This window comes from Platichthys flesus, chromosome 8, assembly GCF_949316205.1.
Source record: "Platichthys flesus chromosome 8, fPlaFle2.1, whole genome shotgun sequence".
Taxonomy (NCBI): domain Eukaryota; kingdom Metazoa; phylum Chordata; class Actinopteri; order Pleuronectiformes; family Pleuronectidae; genus Platichthys; species Platichthys flesus.
The window spans coordinates 5,865,643-5,893,280 of NC_084952.1; the positions used below are offsets into that span (position 1 = coordinate 5,865,643).

General features: G+C 43.8%; 1 protein-coding gene across 1 annotated transcript in view; it reads right to left on the bottom strand.

Annotated features, from left to right (window-relative positions):
* Nucleotides 1-3,561: 3,561 nt before the first annotated feature.
* Nucleotides 3,562-27,638, bottom strand: part of fgfrl1a (fibroblast growth factor receptor like 1a) — a 66,972-nt gene continuing 42,895 nt past the window's right edge. The window contains exons 4-8 of the mRNA XM_062394202.1: nucleotides 16,150-16,227; nucleotides 12,323-12,610; nucleotides 8,939-9,111; nucleotides 8,661-8,841; nucleotides 3,562-8,291 (exon numbers count right to left, since the gene is read on the bottom strand). Of these exons, the coding sequence (XP_062250186.1) occupies nucleotides 7,855-8,291; nucleotides 8,661-8,841; nucleotides 8,939-9,111; nucleotides 12,323-12,610; nucleotides 16,150-16,227 (1,157 nt within the window). The 3' untranslated portion in view covers nucleotides 3,562-7,854. The remainder of the gene's footprint in view (nucleotides 8,292-8,660; nucleotides 8,842-8,938; nucleotides 9,112-12,322; nucleotides 12,611-16,149; nucleotides 16,228-27,638) is intronic.

A 27,638-nucleotide genomic window follows, 5' to 3' on the forward strand; every position in this document is an offset into this window, starting at 1 on the left:
TGTGTGTGTGTGTGTGTGTGTGTGTGTGTGTGTGTGTGTGTGTGTGTGTGTGTGTGTGTGACGCGACGCATCTGTGCTTTTGTGTGTGCACCCACGTGCACATGTTGCATATGCACGTCACTAAACAGTCAATCTGTTTTCTCATTCTACTGCGTGCGTGTGGGTGTGTGCGTGTTTGTGTGCGTGTTTGTGTGCGTGTGCGTGTGTGTGTGTGTTTGTGTGTGTGTGTGTGTGTGTCAGAGCCCTTCATGGTCACTGACTCCATTCACCTGGGCGCTTCTTTTCACAGTGAAAAAAGGCGGTTGCCGGTAGAAAAAGCTCTTTGGACAGCTTCTCCTCATCACCAACCACAGCTGCTGTTGACTCAAGCTCACAGGAATCTCCTCCACTGGTTCACACCCTTCAAACCAGCCGACCGCACACTGGACCCCTCCGCAAGCGAGCAAAAGGTCCTGCAAGGCCTCGGCGTCCGAGGGACCAAACATTTGTCCTGGCAGCGCACGAGAGTTTCACAGATAATTGTGACGGCTTCATTTCTCTAACAGAACTTCTGGTAAATGAATGAATTGCTGCTTCGTGCAAGTGCCGCAGTGTTCAGAGAATATGGAGCATTCTTAACTTTCAGCTTCTTGTGTCTGGTATTAAGTGATATTGGTATTTAAAGTTTTTACAATTTAGATTTCTAGTGTTTTCTGAAGCTTTATGTGGAATGATGAGAACAAACAATGACTTAAAGTTAACGAAGGATTCCTCCTGCGTCTCAGCAGCTCAGGAATGTCTTCATTAGATTCAAACACTTCTGCTCAGCCTGTCTGACACTGTCACACACTGGAGGTGAGAAACCTGCACAACCACGAGATTCATTCACAGGAAGATTCACTGAAAACATGTCAAAAGTGCTTTTCTATGTTGTCTAATTCTTTGTAATAACATTGTTAAGCCTCTTCCTCATGTTGAATTCATCAGTCTACAAAAAGACAGCAAACATTTCCTCTGTGTGAAGGATTATTTGTATTAATAAACAGTGTCTGAAGGATTTCAGTACATTCACAGATTTTATTAAAACCAGTAGAAGTCTTTTTACTTGTCTTGCTTTTCTATGTAAAGTGGATTTTTTTAAAAGTGCTTTATATCAAGACAATTTATTATTATTGTCAAAATAAAAAGGTGCATGTTTCAACCAGGCAAGACACCAGATTTCTAAATAGAATTTTTAAGAACCATAGAAAAGTTGAATAAGCAAATGATTAAGGAAGTAATTTGTATTCATTAACACAGTATTCCAATTAACTTAAAGGTTATTTATCAGCCACTCACTTTTCTCTGCGAAATACCTTCTTGAACAATGTCACCATTCTCCCATTAGTCACAGCACATTGGTTTTGCTACAGATTATTTAGATTTTGTTTCTAATTCACTTCAGATGCTCACTTGAGACCTGATACCTGCTCGTGTGTTTCACCGGATCATCTCAGCTCTGGAGCCGAACAGAATCTCCGCCCTGATAAACTTTGTGTTTATTGTTGAGTCACATTTATTGTTTGCTGACGTCTTTACCCGACTTCTCTGGAGAAAGCTCATAATCCCAGTGAAGCTCTCACCTGGTTAAACACAAACACACAGTGGATCAGGAACCCGCGGTGCAGATCACACTAAAGAGTGTTACTTAAAGAAAAAAGGTTGAATTTCCGACTTTTGTTTGAATACACAATTTGTTTTGCTTTTAGGAATTAAAATGACAAAGTGGAAAAAGAAAGGACGGAAGATGTAAGACAACCTTTTCTCTTCCCTTCCTGTTCTGCACATTTCTTTCCCCTTTCATTCGACACTTCCTCGCTCTCCGCTGATCCCCCTCTCCATTTTCTCATCTCCTCTCCTCCGTGCAGAGCAGCAGTGAGATCAACACATCTGTCAGCAGCTCTGTATCATCTCCTCCTCCTCCTCCTCCTCCCTGCTTTTCTTCATCTTTTCCACCTCTCTCCGTCCTCCCCCTTCATCCTCTCCCCCTTCACTCTTCAAGTCAATCAAAATCACAGCAGCACACACACACACACACACAAACACACACACACACACACTCAAAAAGAAAAAGCAGGAAAGGGCTAACCTCAGAGATAAGAAAAGAATGAGAGTTGAATGTCAAGGATGGAAACGACCCAGCGAAGGTTGTTTTTTTTGTCTCACACAATCTCACACTTACAAAAATGTGGAGTGTGATATCGTTCACAGCTTTAATTTCTATATATCACTGGCTCCGCTGTTTATTTATCACCGGTGAAGCTTTCCAGATGCAAGGAAATCCAGAGGTTCCAGGATTTGCTAATCCCCCGGTCGGGTTTTACAGTCATGAGTAACTGTTGACTTTGCAGAAATTTCAAAACCACAAATTCCTGTTAAGGTATTTTCCTTCTTTGTATATTTTCTTTTTTTGTTCTTCTCAGACTTCTTTTTCCTTTCTCTCGCACATTCAATACCCACATTACATTTTTTTGTTTGCAGATGACCTCCCTATTTAGTTCTCTACATAGAAATTGCTTTATACTAAAGAAGGGGTTGGTGGGTGACTTAGATCCAGAGCAGTGACCTCCTGAGTGACAGGTTCTCATGCAGTCTGAATCCCACTGGTCAGAGATAAAGGCCCCAGGAGGCCCCTGAACCAGGATCAGTCTCTAAATCAAGAACCAATCAAGACTAAAGTTTGATCAAGATCATGAGGCCAAAGGTGGATCAGAGGTCACATGATCTGACCGGTGAGACACAACAGAGCTGGTGTGGGTCATCGGGAGAACCAGGAAGTGACCTGAAACGGGATAAGTTGTGAGTTTCAAAATAAAACACGACATAAGGAAACATGCAGAATAAACTTACCTAAAGTGGAGTCTGGTTCTTGTTATGTTTTGTTTGAATTCGTGCAGCAGGTATCCAGGGGGCGGAGTCCTTTTGATGACCTTGGTTGGAAGCTCCCGGCCCTGGTGCTCCCGTGGTTTAAAGGCATGAAGCGAATACCGCAGGTCAGAGTTCACCGGAGTTGAACTCCACGTGAAGCTACTCTGCGTCTCACCTCGCCACAGGATACTAAAGTTCACTCACTAAGGACCTAAAGTATGAACTTTTATGGCCGACAATCAAAACACGCACACTCACCACTGACTACCGATGTTTATCTTCTTATTCTGATCTCATGTCCGGCCTTGCTGCCTTCATCCACCCTTTCCCAGTGCCCCATCATTTCAACAGACTTTTTTTTTTCCTCATAGTCCTCTCCTAAAGTGAGTCACACACACAGAGAGAGAGACACTGGGCCTTCACACCCTCCGTCTGCACGCAACGCTTGTCCATCTGTCATCTCCCTCGACAGACATGTTGACAGGTCGAACGCCGGCTGCAGCCCTCACTATTGAAGGGCTCCAGCTATTTGGGACATTCGCTCAGAGACGCTCCCATGGTGCTGTGGTGTGTTGATCTGCACGCGGCTGGAATCCACGTGTGCGTCTGAATTACAGCCGCGAGGCAGACAGATCTTGGACACCGAGGAAAAGAAGAAGATCGACTCCCAGAGGCTTTAGTTATTTCTTTTAATGGCACCAGTAACGTGATTACAAAGGGAGAAAATCATTTTGTATCCTAAATGACGATGATGGGACTGTACAAGATTGTCGATACAAAGATTATCGATAAACATTTTGTATATTCTGTCGGCATATATAAATACAGTATCTTACAATGACATGAACATGGCCTTCGCTACATAGCTTACATTATGACTATAACACAAAATCCACTCATGCAGTATAATGCCCAATTATATGAAAAATAACAAACATGTTTTGAAGAAAATAAATTAGACGCACACTTGAAGAAGCACAAACCTTTTTGAACGTTGAGACAATTTAGCGTTTACAAAGTTTCATGGGCCGATGTGTTGCTCGAGCTACTTTACGGTCTGAAGCATTTACTCTATAAGCATTTACTAATATTTTATTTTTCACACTAATGCCGGTTCATGTACATACTAGTGGTGTGTGCACGTACACACAGTCTGTTGGCAGTCCCTTAGCTTTGACACATCAAACTCACAGGTTTGAACATGTAACATGAGAACAATGAAAGAAATGAGTGACGTTTTCATCCGTCCAATAACATCTGGGTTTATTTTTATCTTCATTCAAGAGCGTGGACTCCTCAGTACGGGAGCAGGACTAAGGTTCAGATTTGAAATGCAGTAGATGCTGTTAATGTTACCTGTCGTACAGATGATGTCTAGATTATCTGTGGGCTGCATTTACTTTATTAATAAAAAACATATCTGTCAGTACAATCACATCGAGAACTCCACAGGTATCAAACTAATTTTCTTGAGGGCAACTTCAAAACGTACCTGTGAGTATTATTTTAACAAAATGGGCGTATATTTATTAATCCATATTCATACACTTGTACATTTCTCTATTTAAGTTTAAAGATTTATGTGCAAAAATAAATGCTGAAGAAAACGATCCCATGTGCAACCAGGTGATTTCAATAGATCACTTCCTGTCACATGGCTGTTTAAAGTTCTCACTGTTGTACTTCAGACGTCCTGGAGAACGCCTGCTGTTTACTAATTACAGTACAAATATATAAAACTACATAACAAGCCTACAGCTTCTTTCATATTTCACATATATACAGTACATTTCTACATTTCCCCCACTTTTTGTATCTTATTAAAACGTCTCTGCACAGCTGCCTCACTTCTGAGTGAGGGAAACCTGTAACGTAAAACAGCTGAGAGCTGAATCTTATCACAGCGTATCGTTTTACACAGTTTTCATTTAGTGGTCAGATTCACGAACACACAGGAACGAGGAGATGGACACCTGAGAAAGAGCGGGTGGTGTGGATGGCTGTGGACTGTGGGGGTTTGTTCACCTCCACCGAGGACCTTTTTCACTTTTTCATCTAGTTTTGGGACTGTGGTGGCAGATTTTATATTGAGATATGTTTAATGAAAGAAATGACAAGTATATACTTATGATAGGTTTTCTGTGTTTAAGACTGCGAACATGTGGGGGTCAGCTTAGGAGACTCAGATGTGACTTCCTTTGCTCAGATGTGTATTTGCTTGGACAGGGGTCTGAGAAACAGGTTTCCAAACTTGGGGGACTGAGCAGATGCCTGATGACATTGTATTGTGTAACTTTCAAAGGGGTCCTCATTCAGATTGAAGGTGACCAAATCTAAGCCTGGTCACAACAAAGCAGAGAGCTGATTGGATAAACATTCCAACCTGCGTGAGGAGGGGTCTAACTTGTATAAATGAAATGTGATTTCATTGTTCAGGGCTCTTGCTTGAATCTTTCAGTGGTACAAGCAAATTGCCCTCAGCCGCAGCTGAGTAAGAATCAATCATAATTGTTATGCTGTGAAATGTATTAAATATTCTATTACAGGACATTTCCCCCAAATTCCAGGCAAATAATTAATGGATCTTGATGAAAAATATGTATGTATTTATGAGAGTGAGTAATTTGGTGCAGATCCTAACAAGAACCCGGATGTAGTGGAGTTTAAAGATGATTTAGTTTCTGATCTGAAGTGCTGGTCAATCTTAACAAGTTTAAACAAACGACCCAACAACTTCCATTTATCATCACAAATATAATATCCGGCCTCTCCTCCTCAAGCTTTCACTGACCAGTAAAACATCCTCAGATCTCCGTGCACTCATTTCTTTGGTCCTTACAGCTGCTCTTGACCTCAGTGGTGCGTAGAAGTCTCCACTCAGAAAAATAGATGTTTCCAATTTGGCAGATCAGAACTCTGCCGGACACTTGTCCACGAGGAAGAGCGACCTACTCAGTTCACCAAGTTCCATTCATTAAAGAAAGACCCATTAACTGTGCAGCAAACGTTGGAGAGGTCTAGATAGTTCAAATAATGAATTCCTCACTTGGCCTGGAGTAAATATGAAAACTTGGTGGGGTAGGGTAAGGTTTGTTCAATTGGTGGTAAATACGAGTTTATAAGTGAGTAGACGCACAGTGGGTGCTGCCACGGCTCTAAATGTAATGCAAACAAAACTGAAAGTCTATTCAGTTACCAGTTATATTGCATTATTTTACCTTTAAAGTATTTTTAAGGTGTTTCACAATAACACTTACAACTTTAATTCATCAGGGTGATTGAAGGCACTGCAGTTGAAAATTCAATATAGCGAAGAATGCATCTTAAAAAAGTGCAATAAACGTTTAAGGAGGGAAAAATCTATTAAGCTGAGTCAGTTGAGTTCAGGGGAGGATCAGGTATTTCAATGGGTGAACACAAAACCTCTGGCAGTGTCGGAGCTTTGGAATTCAGTAACTATGAAACCATGGTGAGCCATAAAAATCCACATTTTTAGATCTTATTATTTCAAATCTATCAAGGAAGTTTGTAAAGTAAGCGTCAACTCTGCAGACGACTGGATACAAAATGTGCCAGCCATGTTTATGAAATGTGGAGACACTCGATGTAATGACACAGATATTGGTTTTCCACTCAGTTACCAGTTGAAATGCATTATTTTACCCTTGAAGTGTCTTTAAGTGACATTTTCCATGTTATTAATCAGGGTTGACAGGCAGCCCTGCGCTGGGCAGTCTGTCGAGGCCCAAACACAAACAGCTCGACCTGTGAGGTGCCTGAAGAGTTTGCAAGTCTCATCCTCGAGTTAAATAGTTTAAGTCTCTTGTCTTTTTCTCAAGCCCTCTAAACCATATAGCAGATTAACAAGGACCTGTGATTTATCTGCAGAGCCGAGTGTGAGCCGTGAAATCTGGAAGCACTTCTCCGGAGGCAGCGTTTTGACACCGAGGCCTCGCCGATGATCCCTTTGTGCCTATGACACGACGAGAGCCGATATCCCTCAACCCCTCTAGCAAGGCTGCAAGCATCAGACACAAGCCGCTAAGGGAGACAATGCAAACAGGAAATGCCACCATTCTGCAGGAAGTAGAGAAAAGGGGGCGGAAAGGACTTATCCCGAGTCCGGAGAGATCTAATGATTACTTCCGCAGCCCCTGTCGGGAGAGGGGGGGGGGTCCCCGGTTTTATCAGAAATCCCATCGTAGCTGCAGAGAGATTGAAATCAGCTCTTTTCCAGCAGATAGAAGCTGGAACACTTATGAGAACAGCTGTCGGCCTGAAGGAAAACCCGGTGGGCCTGATCTCCGCTGGAGGTGCCGGCTCGGGGGAGTCAGGCTCCAGTCCTGGTTCTTATGGCTCAGTCGGGCCGATATACTCTGAAGTTACGCTATTACATTACACACATGCTATATGTTCTTTATAGATTATCCAGGAACGACGTAGCATGCTAGAAGCCGTATAATCATATTCCACTATATACACGAGTAGCTATATTTGGAGGCTGGTAGTGAACAGTGAGCTGTGTTCATACCGAGGAGGTTGTGGTTGTACTGAAAGAACAGAGGCAGATAAATTGCTGGTTTGCTGTAAAAAAACTGTGAGTTCCCAGTAGCTTCACGAGGCCTTTGAGCAACACGGTGAGAGATTTATACATGTACACAGGAGGTTCCATTCCACAGGAGGCTTGGTTCAAACAGGTTCTTTGGGTTCTTTCTCTGCGATGACGTGGTTCAAAAATAAAGATCTTTGAGTTCTCTCTTTACATTCTTCATCGTTTGTGTCTCGAGTCCACGGCTGCAGCAAAGTGAGGGAGAAATGATCCTGTGATCCTTCCTCACGGTCTCTTTGCTCTCTTCGTGGTTGTTCCGTATAGTCAGCAGTTAGTGTGGACTGTTGGGAGTCTACGTGCACAGGAACGAGAGTTGAAGGCGAAAAAAACACCCAACGCTCGCTGCCGTAGCCTCGCTGCTAACACTGGTAGTGAATGTGCTGGTGCTGGTGCACTTTCCCGTCCACGTGCGAGTGCGTGTGCGTGTGAATATCCGTGTAGATCTTCGGGTAGACCTTCGGAGCCGCCGGGGCCCCCCCCTGAGCCTGGAGCAGCTGCTGATGGGCGACGTAGTCCTCGTACGAAACGGAATCCTTATCCCCGTTGGCCGGCTGGGCGGGCAGCGTCGGGCACGCTCGATCGCGATTGGCCGCCGGTAGACGCTGGGTGGCGGGCAGAGCGGAGGAGGAAGACGGGGAGGAGGAGGAGGAGGAGGAGCAGGTGCGTTTTGATTGGCAGAACCAGAGGAGGGCGGTGCCTAAGATGAAGGCGACGCCTGCGGGTATTCCAATAATGACGGGCCAGGGGAGACCTGGGGAGGTCGCCGTGGGGAGAGAGTTGATTTGGGGCTTCAGATCTGTGAAAGATGAAAATAGGAATTATAAATCTGTTTTGTGTGTTTGTGTGTTTGTTTGTTGAGTGAAGCAGCATGTTGGCAGTCGGGGGAACATTCTGCTTAGCTTATATTTATCACATTTGAGCTCATTTGTTTGCTGTTGTCACCGTTGAGTCTGCAATTCATGATTATTTTCGTTGCCAGCAGCTGATGCTACAGCCAAGAATAACAAATAAACTGTATCCTGCCTTCACATAAGTAAATATGGTTTAAAAAACTAAGTTCACTGCCTCTATTCAAACCCGCTGGTCAACCATCTCCCACTCTGGTGTTTTAAACCAGAGGAATAAATACAGGTTGATGTTAATCTTGTCTGGTTCTTCCTCTGACCTGGTAGCACCGTCAGGTAAGCGCTCCTGAAGCTGTAGCCCATGGTGTTGGCTCCCAGGCAGATGTACATGCCGGCGTCCTCCTCCTTGGCTCTGGTTATCAGCAGCTTGTTGAGGTAAGAGCCATCGGGGCGCGACCACACCTCTCCTGTCGGCAGGACCACAAAGCGATGGTCTCCAACCTTTGAAAGAAAAGCAAACAAATGCATTGATTCATTCACTCAGATTACCAGTAACCTGTTGCAGTGGGGGGGTTTTCTTGGGAGCCGGTGCTCGTACCTCGATGGTGGTGTTGAATTGGTTCTCGTCACCGGGCTCGACTCTTTTAAGCCACTGGATGACCGGCTTGACGTCACTGTGGACTTTACACTGGAAGGACGTGGTTCCTCCGTAGTCCACGGTGGTGTTGACGGGGTGAGTGCCGGTCAGGACGGGTTTAGAGTTGGTACGCTCTGCAGGACACACACACACATACACACACACACACACACACACACAGAAAGAAAGAAAGAAGAATATTAATATCATTTTTCTAGACTGGAGACTGTGCTGCATGTGGAGCCTCTGTCCAGTATTCACAGACACTTCCTGCACTATTGTCCTTAACATGCATCAGAGGGTGAAGAAATACAGGTGGTTCCAAATACCTTTGTCCAGATGGTTGGTAGGTAAACCATCAGAAGCTGTTGTGATTTGTTTGCATTTAGATTAAAGGCTTAATTTATTTCCACTTCTACAAGAAAGCAGTAAATTGAGCAATTTCTTAATCCCCCAAAAAACGCCTGTTCTGTAAATAATTCCTTTGATTTTTCAGTTTCTTCAATAAGATTTCAATAAAATACTGTAAAACTGTAGGTCTCAGTCTCCAGAGTGTTAACTGGAAGAGGCAGATTAATTGTTGTATATTTAAAGTTGTCGATTTCAGCTGCGATCATAATTAAAATCACAGAGAGGAAAGACTACACTCTGTTTACTCAATGCATTTGAACCGAGTGAAACACACTCGGGTGCTGAGAGAATGTGATATGTTTTGAAAGCATTATTTGAACAGTATCTGCTGCATTCAAGCACCACATCCTCCGTCTCAGCTGAAGACACACAAACAGATCCCTTATCTCCAGCTCCGCCTTTTCTTTTCTCAGAATAAACACACCTGCCAGAGGCTTTCAATGGTCTCCTCTTCAGAATCTGTTCATGCAATCTCACGGGAACATAACACGAGAGAATTAACACGATTTCTCTTTTTTTTAGAGGATGAATTCATGAAGCTGGAAAGAACAGTTTCTAAAGTGCCAGGGACTGAAGGAGGAGGAAGAAAGGTGACGGAGAAAAGCTGCAGGTTTAACACTTTGCAGCGCTTGCTTGGTTTTCTTTGTTTGTTGACATTGTTACCATACCCCACATGCAAACAACACGGAGAACTCACTAAGGCAGAGGGGAAAGTAAAAATAAAAAGTTTATGTGAAGACTTTGGCCAATGATTTTTATTTTAAGGTAGGAAATAAATTCTTTAGAACGCGGATTCCCAAACTTGTTCAGCCTCTAACCCTCCAGGTGAAGCTGCCAGAGCCATGTGACTCCCATTATCCTCAGAGTTTGTCGAAACATAGGAAACTAGTTTTTCTCAGTGTTTCCTGTGGTGCTGCAACTGATGCTGTTGTTAATCTTTCAAAGTAAATTTCATGTGGGGATGATGACATTTAATTTTTTAAGGCTTTCTAATTTTTAGTTGATTTCCGGACGTCATCTTGCAGGAATAATTCTGAATGGTGCAGCTGAAAAACCTGCATTTCATTTATCCAATCCAAACATGATATAAATCCTCTCAAAGGATGTGTGTGCTGCTTAACCAGGTGCAAACCCATTCACCACCATCTGATAAGTTATTATATTTAAGAATTCCATGCATGTCGTTCAACTGTAACCTCTCAGGTTTTCTCCTGATCACGTTAGTTATAGTTTTCTCTCTAGCAGCAGTGAATGATTGACAGCTGAGTAGATCTCGACTGATAGAGAAAATATCACATTTGACATAAACGAGCACAAGTGTGTGCATGAATGTCTTTGAGGAGAAGACTACAGCTGTAGTTTAATGTACAGCAGATGTGGTGAGTAAAGTGAGAGTCAGGAGAGTTTGATTCTCTCCACAGAGCTGTAACACACAATAACCTACAGTTCAGCACACACACGCACACACACAAACTTCAACACCAACTCTCCACCAAACACCTCAACATTAAATCAACCAGCGTAAAAGACACTAAAAAAAGTTTTCCAACACGACCTAACACATCGAAAAACACTCACAACTCATCGTAACACATTCTGCTCTGAACACTCTCTTTAGAGTGAGGCTGCAGCTGGTTCATCCAGCTCCACATTCCACTCGCTCCAATGATGTTTATCGACAGAGACTGGTGGAGATCAATACATGCCACTGATGCAAAAGGAGACTTATAAAAACTGTTTAAAAACCTCTATATTTTGACCCTCATGCGCTCGGGGCACACGTCACAGGTTGAGGTCGGGACGGTGGTTCTACGACAGAACCTTGAGCACTTGAGCGTTTAGGATCATAGTTTAACATCGTGCTTGACACAGGAGTCCGGCAGAATCATTGGTTGCTGATAATATTGTCAGATGTGTTTGTTTATATGCGCTGATATGAAAACTGTACTTTTACAGAATAAGGAATGCAGGAAAAACAACAGAAGTGTCATTTCCGCTACGATGTTTGTGAGTCCAAGTCAACACTTTCCATGTGTAGTAATTTGATGGAGTAAGAAAACTGATGACTGACCATCGTCTCTTCAGGTCTTTTTCTCTTCAAACCAGATGGAATTCGAAACTCAGCTCTTTTCTGAGCACAAAGACACATCACTTTGCCAACAAATCATTTCAACGGTTGAAAAGTTAATGATGGGGCTCTCTACCATATGATCTTAGACGTTTTTTACATAATCACTGTATTGTGAGTCAGAATGGAAACAGAACCCTGCCATTAGGTCCGGCCGGCCTCTCTGTCAAACAATAATCTACATCTTGTGTACACAGTTGTGTACAGTATGTTATTGTTTGGGTGAGAGACGCAGAGTATCATGTGCCAGCCGGGACACTCCACAACTCACGCACCACAATTCCAAGAATGTACTTTCCGATGTGTCACGACATGAAGTTACCACATGCTCCACAGCCTTCACAATCTTACACACACATTTTCAGGATGTTTCAATAGTAGAGCTGAAATGATCGACTACACACAATAACCATTTAGCCTGTTATCTGCTTTTAACCTTAGTCACGTGACGTATATGTATGTACATATGTTTAACCTCATTGTGACGTTCAATTGGAGATTTAATTGCATGTAATCAAGATGGAGCTAAGAGTAAGTCACACTTTACGGGTGAGGAAGAACATTTGTGCTTCATGATTTAAAGGAAATTGATATAATGAAGATGTTGGATGGACGCAAATATGTTCATTTAGATCTTTTCAAAAAGGTTTCTGGAGCCTTGGAGATATGAGAGAGTGGACAGGAATATAAATGCGAATATGAATGGACCATTCTATATTTTCAAGTTCTTCTCTCTGAGGTACACAGAGATGGATATTTAATGGACTGACCCAATAAATGATGCACATAAATCACGGTGGACTCACGTATGACTTCCACTTTGTAGGTGGCGTTGATCGCTCCTGCTCGGTTGGAGACGTGGCAGGTGTATTTGCCGCTGTGCTCCGGGGTCAGGTTCTTCAAACTCAGAGTCCACCTCTTCTTCTTCCCGTCTTTTCCCCCGTCTTCTTCCGCCAGCGGCCGACTGTCCTTCAGCCAGACGATGTCGGGCCGAGGGTTCCCGCTGGCCGTGCACTTCAGACGCACCGAGCTGCCCACCGGGCGAGCGATGACACGCTTCCTCATCTTTGCCGGCTGGGTGAAACGTGGACGCACTGAATGATGGAAAGAGGGACACGGGAGGAGAATTGAAACACGGACCACAGATCGTTTAATGGAAACTAAGATTGACAGTTATTAGCTGCTTGGAGCATAAAGTTAGAATATCAACGACAAAAAAAAAGCCCCTCTTTCGACCGCTGAGCTGATGCAGATGCGAAAAAGAGAAGAGAAGAAAAGGAGAGAACAGAGGGAGCAGGAGAAGAAGTATAAACGGTTTAAAGAGAAGTTTTATATTAACAAGCACAGTTCAGTTCTTCAGAGCAGAGAAAGAACAACGACTGGCAAAGGAATTCACGAGATTCTTATTTGACACTTTTATTGGACGTAACAAGCGATCAAAGCTAAATCCTCTGAGGAGGCAGTGACACAATGGGACGGTCCACGCATGTTTCAAGCCTCCTGTGTTTCAGATTATTTAGCTTTTACACTTCCTAGACATTGTTTTTGATATAAGAGACATTAACATATTATTAGCATTTTTTAGAGACATTGCTTTTGTTGACTATTAAAGGTTTTACTCTATTCTTCAATAGCTAACCAATTGTCCACAATTTGCAGCAATAAACAGTTGTTTACTTCCATCGCCAACAAATTCACGACAATAACCACTGATTTGTATTCGGTTCACAAAGACATGGGTGGCATCTGATCGTGGTTGACTGCTGATCATGGACTATGATTACAACAATCCTTCTTGATATACAATATGTCTACTCAGATGCTCGACCATTACTGACAAACATTCCTTCACGTGCTCTCCATTACTCGTGGCATCTATTGCACTTCACTCCGTCCTGGGAGAGGGATCCGTCACATGTGGCTCACTCTGAGGTTTCTACGTTATCCCCCCCCCCCCCTTGTGTAAAAAAAGTCAATACATTTTCCAGTATGTGACCAAAAATGTCCACAGTATGTGACGTCGGCACAAGGTTCCTCTTGGATAGCATGGAGCCAAATAAAAATCACACACAAACACAAATATAGACACAGCAGATTTGTTATTTTCCACTGATCCAGCACCTCTTGGCCCCGGGTTTGTATGCTTCTGCTGCTCATTAAAAAAAGCCACACATTTGAACTTCAAATCCTTCCGCTGTGAAAGCTCACTGTGGAACCCACAGCTATGTAACATCACCGTAAATATCCGCTCTCGACTCTGTGCACAAGTCGCACAAGGCCAGACAGCGACTGGCATCACACACAAACCCTCCTTTCACCCATGCAAACTCTTTCTCTCAAAACACAAAGCCTCCAGTTAACCTCATTCACGCATTCAAGCAACCACATCCGTCCGTACTGTTGCACGACTTGATCCCTTCAAGCCATTCACGGACACATATTCCTCCTCCCAAAGAAATAAAACAGTCAGACAATAACCCCATGCATCTATTCACACACACACACACACACACACACACACACACACACACATCCCTCTCTAAAAGAAGTCCAACAATCAACGAGCAGTGAAAACACATCAAAGAGGGGAAAAGAAACTCTCCAGCAGGGAGGGTGGAAAGGAAATCATTCACAGGAGCGCTTGATTTTTACAGCCCTCATGTTCAAGCCACAGCAGATAGCCATCAACCGGGGCGATAAATCACCCCGAAACTACTGCAGTTGCGTTTGTTTCTTTGGACACAGTTATTATTCCAGCTCTGGGTAAACAAACACAGGGGAAGAGTTATGTGACGGCTGTGTGCGCTCGGGTCCGGAGGTTTAACTACGGCTGCATTGCTCAGCGGAATATCGGTCCGACCCGAAGCTGGGCCGACTGACAGAGAAAACATACCCCAAAGGCTTTTAAGTCTCACCTTTGTCCTGCGTGAGTCTTGAGAAAAGCTACTGGACTACTGCTGAACTGGAGTCAGTGCATCAGTACAACAGAACGCAGCGATTAATAGTTTAATGTTTTGGCAGCGGCTCACTTTGTCTCGACATAAATTCAACTGCACTAGCTTGAAATGAACAGAGATGAGGACGTGAGCAGCCGGAGCAAAGTGAATCTGATCTGAGGTGGATTGGATAAAGATGAGGCTAGCGAAATGCAGTGAGGCGCAATTTAAAATGAGCTGATTTATAACGTCTACGCCGAAACCAAATCAAACAGAGGTAGAGGAGAAAACAGATGGAGAGAGAGAGAGAGAGAGAGAGAGAGAGAGAGAGAGAGAGAGAGAGAGAGAGAGGCAAAGTTCGCATGGGGGTTAAAACACATGCACGGCTGACGGATTGCTGAGAAGCCGACGAAATAAAACGGGAGTGATGGCAGAAAAATTGAGAACAAAGAGAAAAGAGTTAAGACAGAGGGAGGAGAAGCGAAGGCAAACTGAGAAAGTTAAGAGCGAGGAGCGAGGAGAGAGGGGAGAGAGAGGGGAGAGAGAGGGGAGAGAGAGGGGAGGAGGTGAGAGCCAGAGCAGGCGAAAGGGCAGGCTTGTTCTGGGTCTCAGGGGCCACCTCAACGCCACACTTCACAGTGTAAAAATACTACTGACCCTCCGACACGCCGACTTTCATCAGGGTGCCAGGCAGAGATAGAGTGAACCAGAGTGTGTGTGTGTGTGTGAGAGAGAGAGAGAGAGAGAGAGAGAGAGAGAGAGAGAGAGAGAGAGAGAGAGAGAGAGAGAGAGAGAGAGAGAGAGAGAGAGAGAGACACTAGTGATTTCCAACTTTATATTCAGCCACTGAGATTATGGAGATATTAAGGTGAGGTAACTCTGGTTCATGTGGACTTCAGTAGTTGAGGGAAGAGCTTGTGTGGGTCCTTGCCTTAGAAGTGACATCTATACATGTCACCTATACATCTCTTCTGTGCATTTTATGCCAAATATTTGTATTCGCCCAATTCAAGTTCTATTTGTTTGGTTATATTTTTAACATTGTTTTGTCATAAAGGTTTAATAACCATGTCCAGAGATTTATTGACACTTTCTTGACCAATATATCGCTATTGGAAAATGTTGTATTCATAATAGTGGTATAGCTTCAAAAATCCAAATTGAATGGGTTCTAGTTTTGGTCCAATTTTTCAAATCCAATTTTAAAAATCAATATTGGTTGTAATGTATTGATAGCTGAACTTAAGATGGTCGGGTTGATGCCTCTCTCATGGCCGCGTATTAAACATGTACAACTGGACTAATGGCTTCATGGTGATTGAGAGAGAAGAGCACGACAACAAGAGTGGGTTAAATTACACGACAGGGAGAATATCCAGGGACACTTGGTGGGGGGGGGGGGGCACCAAGTCACACCTCACACAAATAGACTCCTCTCCACTCTGTCAGAGTCAATTACCTACGCAAACACCCACCCTGCTGTGTGCACGTGTGTATTTCTGTGTGTGTGTCCATGTGTGTGTGTGTGTGAGGGGGGGGGGGGGGGGGGCGTAGACACCCTCACCTTCTTGGCTCGGACAGTTTGCAAGGTGTTTATTGTTCGGTCTGCTACTGTATAACTTTAAAAGTCACACACTCTCCGCTATCCCAAGTGTCACCTCCTGGCTTCCTTCCTGTATGTGTGAGAGCACCCTTACCCAGTTTCCCAGCAAGCTCCGGGGCGTGTTCGGCGTCGCCATTGGCCGTCCCCGCTCCGCCTCTCGAGCCGGAGTCATCTGGCGAGGAAGACAAAAAAGTTATGAATAAAACGCAGCGTGGAAGGAAGAGTTCTGACGCAGGACGAAGAAATATTCCCTTGATCTTTAATTGTGCTGAATGGTCTTTGATGGGTTGATGATTTCTGCACCCATCTGTTGCTCCAGTGAGCTCACGATAAGCATGAATGATGTGCAACACACAGTTTGAGCTACGCACTGAAGGGTTGACACGAAGCCTCGGGGGTGGACGGGGAGTCAGGAGGAATTTGTCTGTTTTCTATCAGCGGCTGACAGTGGCTTTATACGTAGATGTAGCCGTTTTAATGCAGGGTCACGATGTTGTTCGCTCGCCATCGATTTGAAGAAGTTGCAAATTGGAGGCAGACTGATAGAGGTCAGAGGAGTGGGGACGTAAATACCCCTCGAGTAGGGAATGACAGGTGGATGAGTGGTTAGAAAATCTGACGGAGTGGCGACTGAAGCCTGAGCTTTGGAAAGTATCTGGACCATAAGGTCTGGAAACTGTCCGACCTCACCGAGCCCTTTAGAACCTCGTCTTTCCAGGTTCACCTCTTCGTCTGTGTCTTTTATGGACTCACTTGGACATTTTCCAAACAGTTTACTTGGAGGCTGGCAGGAAAATATCAGGAATTCAATGCATTGGAAGCTAAAGGTCGAAATGTAAAATGTGAAGCAAAGAGCTCATTAGAGCTCCAACTTACTTTGCAGCCAGAAAACTGCTCAACATGCATTTCAAACTTCTCAGTAATAGACCAGAATCACACAACAAAAAATCAAATGACAAATAATATGATACAGTGACTGTGTGGAAAAACGCTGCTGCAAATCACTTGTAATCAAATTCATACAACTCGCTGACTCATGCCTACGAGGAAATATTTTGTCTTAAATGTCTTGAAAGAGAAACAATTATTAGATTTTTTCCAAAATTGCCTACATAGGAAAAACAACTCGATACAGAGAAGAAATTCTGTATTGAAAACCTTCACTCGTCTAAATAATGTTCTCCAGGATCACATTTCTTCTAATCTCAGTTTTGTTGCATCACCATGTATTTCCACTGATTAACAAAAAGATTTAAACATCTGTCTGGACCTTCCTGCTTCATAGGCACCACTCGAAGATGGAACCAATGTATCCGAGGGGCCCTGTAACAGGAAGCTGGGGAGGGCTCATACAGTGCAACGTCAGATCTGTCATAATACATGTGGGGGGGGGTGTGGGGGTTGCAGTTAACTTGGCTTGAACCTGAGACTCCAACCAAAACCTCATGGTGATAGAAATGCAGAGAAACGGACTGGGACCACCTGCAGAAAGCACCGGGAGAGCGTGCGTGTCACTGGAGACGGACCTGCTCATCACGCGTGTTGCAGACGACCACCTGAGAGCTCACAGCGGTTTAATGCGTCACCGTTTGGATGATGGAAAAAAAGACGCATTTGAAATGAAAACACGGAGCACGACCTGCACCGCCGGGGCTGGTATTAATAGCAGGGAGGCCGCGTGGTGAAGGCCCCAAAGTGTGTGTGTGTGTGTGTGTGCGTGAGATATTTATTCCTGAATAGGTGTGTCCGTGCATGTGTGGGTGCGTGCGTCCTGGCGTTATTTAACTACATGGTAACTTGAGGTGCTGGTATTCCCTCCTTCCTGCCACATGCAGGCTGTTCTGAGAAAGGGCAGCGCGTTTGAAGCCAAGGTGCGCGGGGGTCTCATCTGAACGGGGCTACACGGTTTAGAAGCTAGCCCTCCCCCCCCCACACCCAGGAATGGTGTGAGCCTGTAAACCTGATTTGGAAGGGGGGGGACGCGGTTGGACCACTTCCACTGTCCATATACAATGCAGCCAAAAATCCACAGTATCAAAGTATTTTCTAAATTCAAAACATACTATAACCGTCTATGTATTAGCAGCTATATGTGGTGATACAGAGACAAATCAGCCTCATAAAATAATATAAACTACACAAATAGATGAATTTAAAGAGTCAAATTACCAGATAAATGCTTTTGAGATATAGTAAAGATTATATTGGTCCTTGGTCATAAATCCAGAGGGTTTTTTATATTCTTATTTCTTGATATTCAAATGTAGAGCTACTATTTCCACTGAGGAGGAAAACATCTCCAAACATGTTCAGCACCTCACTCTACATGTTCAGAGAAATGTGGCTATAGTTCTGTCTCAGGTTTTCACTGACATTTTCAGATCTGTAATATGAGGCCCGGTGTTGAAGAGGGGCCTCCCACGAAAACCCTAAATGAAACCGACTGCGTTTCAAAGATGAGCGACTGATTTCTACACTCGTAAAAAACTCAACCCAACAGTAGAGACCGCCGGCTCAGTGATGTCCAAACAGAGTTCAGATCAGCTGTTAACACGTGATGTCGCACAGACGACCAGCGGACTCCTCCATTGTCACCTCGGCCGTGACCAGGAGAGGAAGCTTTCATCCAAAGATGTACAGAGAGCGGAGAGAGAGAGGGAGGGAGAGAGGGAGGGAGAGAGAGAGAGAGAGAGATCAACGCGTGTGGTCGGCGCCATTAACACCACGTTCCACTTTGTCACCTCAGACTCCGGCATCAAAAACAAGTTCCTCTATATATACCTTTCTTTTATGTTTGGGATGTGACACCTTTTAAAACCTTCGGCGAGTAAAATAAAAAACAACGCTCGACATCCAGAAAACATGTCCGCCAGCCCGAGTCAGTTTCACACCTCTCTCCTGCTCTGTTATTCCAGTGCACGGTCATGGGGGGTGGGTGGTGGAGTTAATGTTTCACTGTTTGTTTCGTGTTGAACACTCACACGGAGTAGAAAACATATTCCTCCGTCCAGACTTCAGCTGCTTTCAATAAACACGTTTCTTGTTCTGATCCCGTTCCACCTTCTCATGTCCGGCCAGATACTTTGGCTGGAGGTTTTTACGCAGGTTTCACAGCTCTGCTCACAAGAAACATTCGCTAGAAATAGAGTAGTTTTAATTTATATTCATTTTTTGTAGCTGCGGTGCAAGAGGTTGATATTTCACCATCTTAAAGTTTGGCTTAAAACTCTTCTCACAGTTAGAGCTGACTCAGATGAGCCCTGATCCATTCCTTAGTTATGTTGCTATAGACGTATATGGACTGCAGAAGAACTCCCATGATGCACTGAAGCACAGTTTGTGCTTTTCCTCCCTGTCCTCATTCTGCCGTCGTCTACAAAGCTGCAAGAGCTTGTCTTTGCTTTTGTCCCACGTGTACCATCATGTAGTTCTACAGTACTTGGAGAGGATGGGATGTTTTGAATGTGTCCATGCAACACTGGTCATAAAGACAAAGGCAGGAAGAACACACTCACATTTGAGTGCAGATGCAGATTCAGGGATGAATCCATGAAATCTTACTGGAACATTTCCTTTTCTATTTTATATTGCTCTACTATATAAACTAGAACATAATGTGTAGGACTAATGGGCATTGGTGTAGGTTTACACTCCACCGAGTGCCATTTTAATTAAATCTTTAAAACTGAAGTGTTTTTCTCTCTCTCTCTCTTCACACTCATGCTTTGTATCCCTCCCTTTTTCATTTTCTGCCTGTTTTTCTTTCTTTTGTTTTTCATTCCTATCTCTTTTAATCTGCAGCGGGAAGTGGTTCAACAGTGCGCTACATTTCACACATTCACTGGCCGGGTACCCCTCATGTGAGCGAGTGTGTGTGAGTGTGTGTGTGTGTGTGTGTGTGTGTGTGTGTATATTTGTGTAACCCCTTCTTGTATTTGCTTTGAGGTCGGTAGAGAAACAGCAGTGATTGGATCTGAGCACGCTCAGAAATACGAGTCCCGACTGTCCAGTGTGTTACTGTATGTGTTTTCCTAAAGGGTCACGTCCTTCCAGGTTTTGATATAGAGACACTGGATATGTGGACAGAACCTCTCAGTGTGTGTGTTTTTGTTAAAGCTCATGTGTGAGGGGGATTGAGATGTTTCTGACGACTGATGGTTGGAGCCCCGGAGCCAAAACCAGCAGCCCTGACTGGAGACTGACAAACCCAGTAGACTACTGTTGGTTTTACAAACACTGACCAGTGTCTCTACTTCAACATGACATTGTTTGAGCCGTGAATATAGCGGACACACACTTTTAGCCTTAATGGTGACAAAACAAAGTGAACTTTTTTCACTATTGGAGTTTGACGTCGCAAAAATGGATGATTACTGTTTAATTTGGCTTTATCTTGAAATGTGGATTCATAAAACACATTTATAATCTGTTCACAAGAATGTACATCAAACATGACCATTTCTAAATCATCAATTTATACTTAATCAGTGCTGGTAATGATAATCAAGGTATATTTTAGTTAATAATTATTTCATTTATTGGATTATGCTCTCGGTAGAGACCAGATCAATTGAGTCTTTAATGCTTTGACATCTGGTTGCTAATTTTTTAGGCGTTTACTCTTTTCTGCCCGCTTCATCGATTTTGTGTAAGTGTAATAACTATTAGCAGATTTGTCTGCGCACGGTTTAATAATAACTTTTATGAAGAAATAACAATCCCTATCTCTATCCATAGTTTAAAACAATTGTTTTTCAGTTTTTAACCGGTGCATTAAAACTTTTCCAAACATGTGCTGCAGCGTCACTCTATCCTGGGATTATTAGCCAGCACAATGATAATCACTGAATGAGGAGCAACTCCAATTTGAAAAAAGTCCAAGTTCTTTTTTCAAACTTGTGGAAAGATGTGAGAGGAGCCTTTGACCTCTGACAGGACCACACAGACTGCTGATTACTCTTGGGCAGCAGAACAACCTGATAAATACTGACTGTGTGCATGAGACAGATGAACTTTGGAACCCCCCCCCCCCCCTTCTTGGCAGCGCTGCGAGGATCCATCCTCCTCCAAGAACCCATCGACTGCAACAAGCAGCAGAACAAACATCATTTGTCCTTCAGCAGTTGGTTGAACTGTCAGAGCCCCGACCTCCCGACTACAACACACATTACAACTCTGAAAACAACCAAACCACATGTGGCCGGGTCTTTCATGCCTCGTACTCTGGTGATGGAACAGCACGAGAGATGACACATTTTGGAAACTGGCGGGATAAAGAGCGGGACATCCCAACACCTCCCTCCCTCCCTCTCTCTCTCTCTCTCGCTCCCTCTCTTCCTCTCCCTCCTTCTATCTCTCTCTCTCTCTCTCTCTCTGCAAATTGCAACATAACACACAGAGTTATTGTAATGAACGATTAGATTTACAAGCTGTGGCTCCCGATCCAACATGTAATACCGTCGATGCTCTGTGGAAACCTTCTGTCTGCAGAGCGGCTCGTGTTTCACATGCAATTCGCGGCTCCTGTAATCCTCCACGGACAGTAGCTGTTTAATGCAGCTCGGAACAAGCCAAACCACTGATGACAGACTGTGCAGAGCAGGAACCGACACGGATATGAATGTAAAAGTTTTTTTTTTTGTATTAATTTGATTCAGTGAGACCCCACGGCAGAGGAATTAAACGGGGTTATGGTAACAAAACATCTGCAGGATGCTACTCATATTTCAGTGAGTCAAAGAGATATGTAAAAACAGTAAGTTAAGGCTTTAGCAAACCAAACTTAACTCTCAAAATTGTCAAATTTGTAAATGCTCTCTCTCAGGTTTACAACTGGATCAGATGCTCGTATTCTGTGAATGGAGTAGTGTCTCAAACGCTGCTTTCAGACATCCACTGAACTCAAGACGACTCATGGAGTCTCTCCTGCCCGCTCCCAAGAACTCTGGAGAATGATTGAATGAGCCCTCGTGAGAATACAGCAGGAGATTCAGGATTCACCCAGAGCGACTGGTATAGTTCAACTTTCTAAAACCTGACATACAAAAAACTGAAAAAAATTAAAAGAACCCAAATATAAAGAGGAACCATACACATCCAAAGTCAAATCTCTGGAGAAAGTCGAGACCCATTTGTGCGAGCCTTCTCCACAGATCATGTCTGAAAACAGCTTCAGAGGATCTGTCCAAGCGTGAGAAATCCTAAACGTTTAGGGATGAAACCAGAGCAGCTACTGTGTTGAGCTCATGTGTCAACAGATCCATCCAAGAAGAGGCAAACTAGGACATGATGAAGGTCACTGGATACAGCTACAAGCTCAGAGAACTCCACTAAGTGGCTCCTTGAAGTCTTTTCTCAAACTATGTCCAAGGTCAAAAAGGAATCTCTGAGCTCAAGGATGTTGTAATTTGTGGGTAGAACGATTGACTACTCAATTTTAAAAGTAACTGTCTGGAACACTGGCAACGTTTTTCATCATTTATTGAGCAAAGATTCATAAAAATGTAATAATTGCTGCGGTTTACATTACTGCACTTTATTTCGGGTGATCGGCAAATGAAGCAGAGTGAGGAAGGACTCTAAAGAATTTTATAACCATCACGTGCAAAGCTTCTTTTTTTTTTTTTTACATTTGAAAAGGCCTCTCTGATCTCCTCCATGTTTGATGTTTTTGGCCGCGTTGAACCTTCGCATTGTGCGATACAAGTGGTGAACTTTTCAAAAGATTAACTGACAATGAAAATAATCAAAAGTTTCACCCGCGATTTTACTGTGGTTTTAAATTCTCAGGTCCCTACAGGGGAGTCGTTTTCCTGTAACCTTTATGCAAGAGCACACACACTCACACACACACTCACACACACGTCAATGTGATTTACGCTCTCGCCTGTGGAGACGCTGTGCAGCCTTATGGAAACCATTATGACTTGCGCTGCTACACAGTCCTCAATTAACAGCATGAGAGAGAGACATTGAAAGGGGCTGCGACGGAGAAGGAGAGCGAACAAGACGGGATCTGACTCGACTCGGCGCCGAGGTCAAGAGGCAGCAGGAGAGAGATGAAAAGAGCCGAGAGCTGGAGAGAAGAAACGCCCACAGCGCAGGGAGATTTATCATCTGTGACCACGGAACGGACAATCGTACACTACAGTTAACGGCTCCTCGCGACACCACGGTCTAACAGGACGGATTAACAGTTTATACGTGTGTGTGTGTGTGTGTGTGTGTGTGAGTCTGTGTGTGAACCTGGAGTATTTAGTGGGCACCGATCACACTAATGACGTGTGTTTGAGGCGATGACTTTTTCCAGTGACCATAAAATCATTGAATCACAGCTACAGCTACAGCTACACACACACACACACACACACACACACACACACACAGACACAAACACAGACACAAACACAGACACACACACTCAAAACCAATTTCTAAGGTTGAAAATACCTCATAAACATCTTTTGCTCTGAAATGTTTTCTGGAACATTTGATCTCATTACTCTACTTCATTACACACTCACAAACACACAAATACACATACTTGACGGTGTTTTCTGTTCCAGATATTCACCCCCTCCTCCTCCTCCTCCTCCTCCTCCTCCCCCTCCCCCCTTGGCCCCCTTGGACCGGGCCGGGACAACAAACTTTTTACGAGTGCAACTTTACGATGCTATTTACAAATGTGATTACAAGTTGTGGCATTCTGAGCTCGGCCTCTCTGAAATATGATGAACACACGTCAACGTTTGGCCGGGAATTGCTTCCAGCTTTCTGACCTATTTGGTACGAACCTGCATGTGCGAATCAAACACACACACACAGACACACAAACACAGACACACATGCATTTAAGCAGACGGTGTTTCATACCGACATCTGGTTCAGTGTACGTGTGCTGGTTTAGGTAAGAACTAAAAGATAAGGAGAGATTCATGTGGCCAAATCCTCAGTCTTTTATAATGTTCTCTGAAATGTGAAAAACTGACCTTCATGTCTGTTACGTAAGAATAGATGATGCACAATAACCTTCATAACTGAACTATAAAAATATCCAGAATCGTTAGACGATTGCAAAGTGACTGATTTAAAGTAAGTTGGCAACAATATATCTCATTTTCCAGCCAAACATCTTTTCTTCTTCAGATCCTTGGATTCGCTGCTTCTCTGTTTTACATCACATTACACTCACTCTCCTCCAGTGCTGGACTGTTAATGTGCATCGGTATGTTCCCTGACCTTCCCTGAGCTTTTCATCAACTGATGACTGTGCTAACATTTTCGGAATAATAAGAATCCATTATCTTCACTGCTCATCCACTGAGGGTCGCAGGGTGAACTGCAGCCAATTTCAACCGACACTGGGCGAGAGGCGGGGTTCACTCTTGAGAGCGTAACACAGGTTCAACGTATAGAGACAAACAATCATTAACACTCACGTTAACATCTACAGTGAGTTTAGTGTCTCCAACTAAACTAACCTGCATGTCTTTGCACTGTGGGAAGAAGCCAGAGCACACGTAGAAAACACGCAACATGCAAACTACCCAAATAAATACCCACGAGATTCATACCGTCAATGGTAATCACCGCACCGCCATGCAATCCTAACAGTAAGTGGCTCTAGTTGTTCATCGAGTCATTGAACTTATTTATACTTTGCTTTATGGAACAAAATGTGCCACTTTTAATTTACAATTGAATCATGTTGAAGTCAGAAGTCTGACTGTGAAGCCCGGTGTAGCTTTGTCAAAGCAGAATTTGAACTAAGTTAAGTTGAAATTATAAAAAAACGCTTTTAAAGCTTCTTGTCATTCAGGTAAAAAACAAATGTAAAAACTGAGACTTCTATACTTGAGTTCTACTGGAGGACAAAAGCAGCATTTAATATTCGGAGTGATGACTGCCTCTCTTTTTCTGCTGCCAGTGTTTAGTGAGGCAACGTTTCAACCGACAACGTTTTCGCCAGTTTTTTAAAAAAAGACCTTGACAGTCGAAGAAGCAGCCAAATGAAACAATGCTCCCCGGGGCTCTCTCACTTTTTCTTTTTCACTTGCATGCTGAACCCACTCACGGCTTCATTACAAAACGGCTCATAGTTGTTGTTCGATAATTCCGGTCATGTTAGGATGAAGGTCAAAGAGACGGAGACGTTGCCTGGTCATCACAGTGAAGCGCTGACCTCAGAGCGCTCGAGGCTTTTCCTCATCAGCAGCATTATTACTGCTTTCATAACCTCGTGCCCAGCGGCTCGAGCTGCACAGGTTCTGCTTACCGCTGCAGCACAAAACCCAAGCGTGTGTATTCTTAAGTTTGCAGCATTTCGGGACTTATCTAACTCGTAATCCCCTGAACTCCCCCTCGGCTGTCTGTGTTCCCTGCCCGCGGAGGTAAACACTGAGTCTGTCCGTTTCTGCAGTCGAGTCAAACACATCTCTGTTTCACTGCAGACTAAACAAAAACAGTTTCAGGGGGAACCTTTTGTACGCCCGGTGAAGAGAGAACAAGACAAATAAAAAGTGAGTGTGTATGCATCCATTAATGTGTGGATATGTGTGTGTGTGTGTGTGTGTGTGTGTGTGTGTGTGTGTTGGGCTTTAGGGAAATACAGAGCCCTGCTTACACACACACACACCGCAGTTTGATGTTGTGCCATGAATGGGCTCAGCACACTAATTACAGCCACCTGTGTATGTGTGTGTGTGTGTGTGTGTGTGTGTGTGTGTGTTTGAGTGTGTGTGACTGTATGATCGAGAAAAACCTGCTGTTTCCACTCTGTCCACACACACAGGAAAAAATAATGTAGCGTCATACGTTAGAGAAGGTAGAGAGGCTGTTTTCCACTCTTGCGTTAACCCGCAGTGTGTGTGTCTGAGTGTGTGTGCGTGTGTGTGTGTGTGTATCTGGCATGTGTCAGACCTGCTACATTCACTCTGGCCTTGATCATATCTCTCGAACAGGCAGCAGAGTGTCTGAGTTTGTCTTTCAGTCACTCAGCGAGTCCACGAACAAACCGGAAGAAAGTTTGAAAATAAACACACAAGGAAACTCATCTAGTTCGGAACTAAATCCAGATCTTAAACGGAGAGACAATCAGCATCGAGACAGACTGGGCCATTTACCACTTGCTTTCTCACACTTATACACACATTGACACACAAGACAAGAGTCGCTCATTCGACAAAATGCAGCTATGGACGAAAATGATCTTCGGTTGATTTAAAACATTGAAACTAGTTTTTTCCAAGTTGTTCAGTTGAGTTTGTCCCAGAAGTGCAATGAATCATGGGATACGTTGGGCTGTGCAGGGTCCAGCTGGTGGAGCCTCCGCTGCTCGGGGGTGGAAGGATCCATCTGTTGGCTGTATTTGTCGGAGGCCTCGAATTGGAACAGTCTAGTTGCACCTCTGTTCCACAAGTGCAGCCTCCGAACAATGCGGCAAATTGAGACACAGCTTTTACACATTGATAAGAAAACACAGGCGTTTAAATGACATTACTTCGTCCGGCATTTTGTCTTAAGAAGAACATTATTAAAAACCTCCTCAGTGTTTGTTATTGTCAGAAACTCTCGACTCTGCGATGCCCTCTAGTGGATTTATTTCTAGCGTGCCAACATAAGGGATGCATCAAAGTATGTGAGCGGTGACGGTTACATTATTTGAAACAGACGATTCTCTTTTCGAGGGTAAATGCATCATAAATAAAACATACGTCAGCTTGAATGTCTCGTGCAGGATAAAGACAGCAGGTGATCAGTCATACAGCACATACACACAGTGTCCTGGTCGTTTTAAACTGGCGGTTTTATAGAAAAAGAAGGATATACTAGTCCGATCACAGCTCAAACATCTGGCGTTGTTCTGTTTTACTCATCAACAAGGTAATCGTTACGTTTCCTTGAGAGCACGTATGGCTCACGGTGAAGGTCAGGCAGGAAAGAAAAATGCCACTGAGAACAGAAAAGCCCCGTAATGTTCCCAGTTCCCTTCCAGGTAACTCATTTAAGACAGGGAACAGAGTCCTGGCTAAAAGTGCTGAGCAATAAAATCCTGGTCCAGGAAGAAATAGCCACACCCATAAGGCTGAGAATAGTTCCAGACCCCTGGACGTCTATAGATCTATTGTACAGCTGCGGCACACGGCGCTGGTCTCTCTCTTCTCACCCCGACCACATCCTTTTACTTTAATTACTGCATATTTCATTTGTGAGTGACACCATCATCCACAGTGTCCGAGGAGTAAAGCAGCAGAATCAACTCTTCAACACGATCTGCTACTTGTACGACACAGGAGAGACTAACCCGCTGCACGTGAACACAACTGATGAAGAGGAGATTACAGATTTAAATATCACCTATTCATTTCGTCAGGTAACGTGAACATCTGTCATGTCAGTTGATCTCACAGCTGCGTCCGACCAATCTCTGCGCCCAAACACCTCTCAGGCCAACGCCAGGCTGTGATTGGACAGCTGTGCTCAAGTAAGATTAGTAATATCGGGGCTAATTTTCTAGTTTCCTTCCACTAGTAATTCACATATATTTAGTGAATTATGTCTATTACTGGAAGAGAAATCCATATC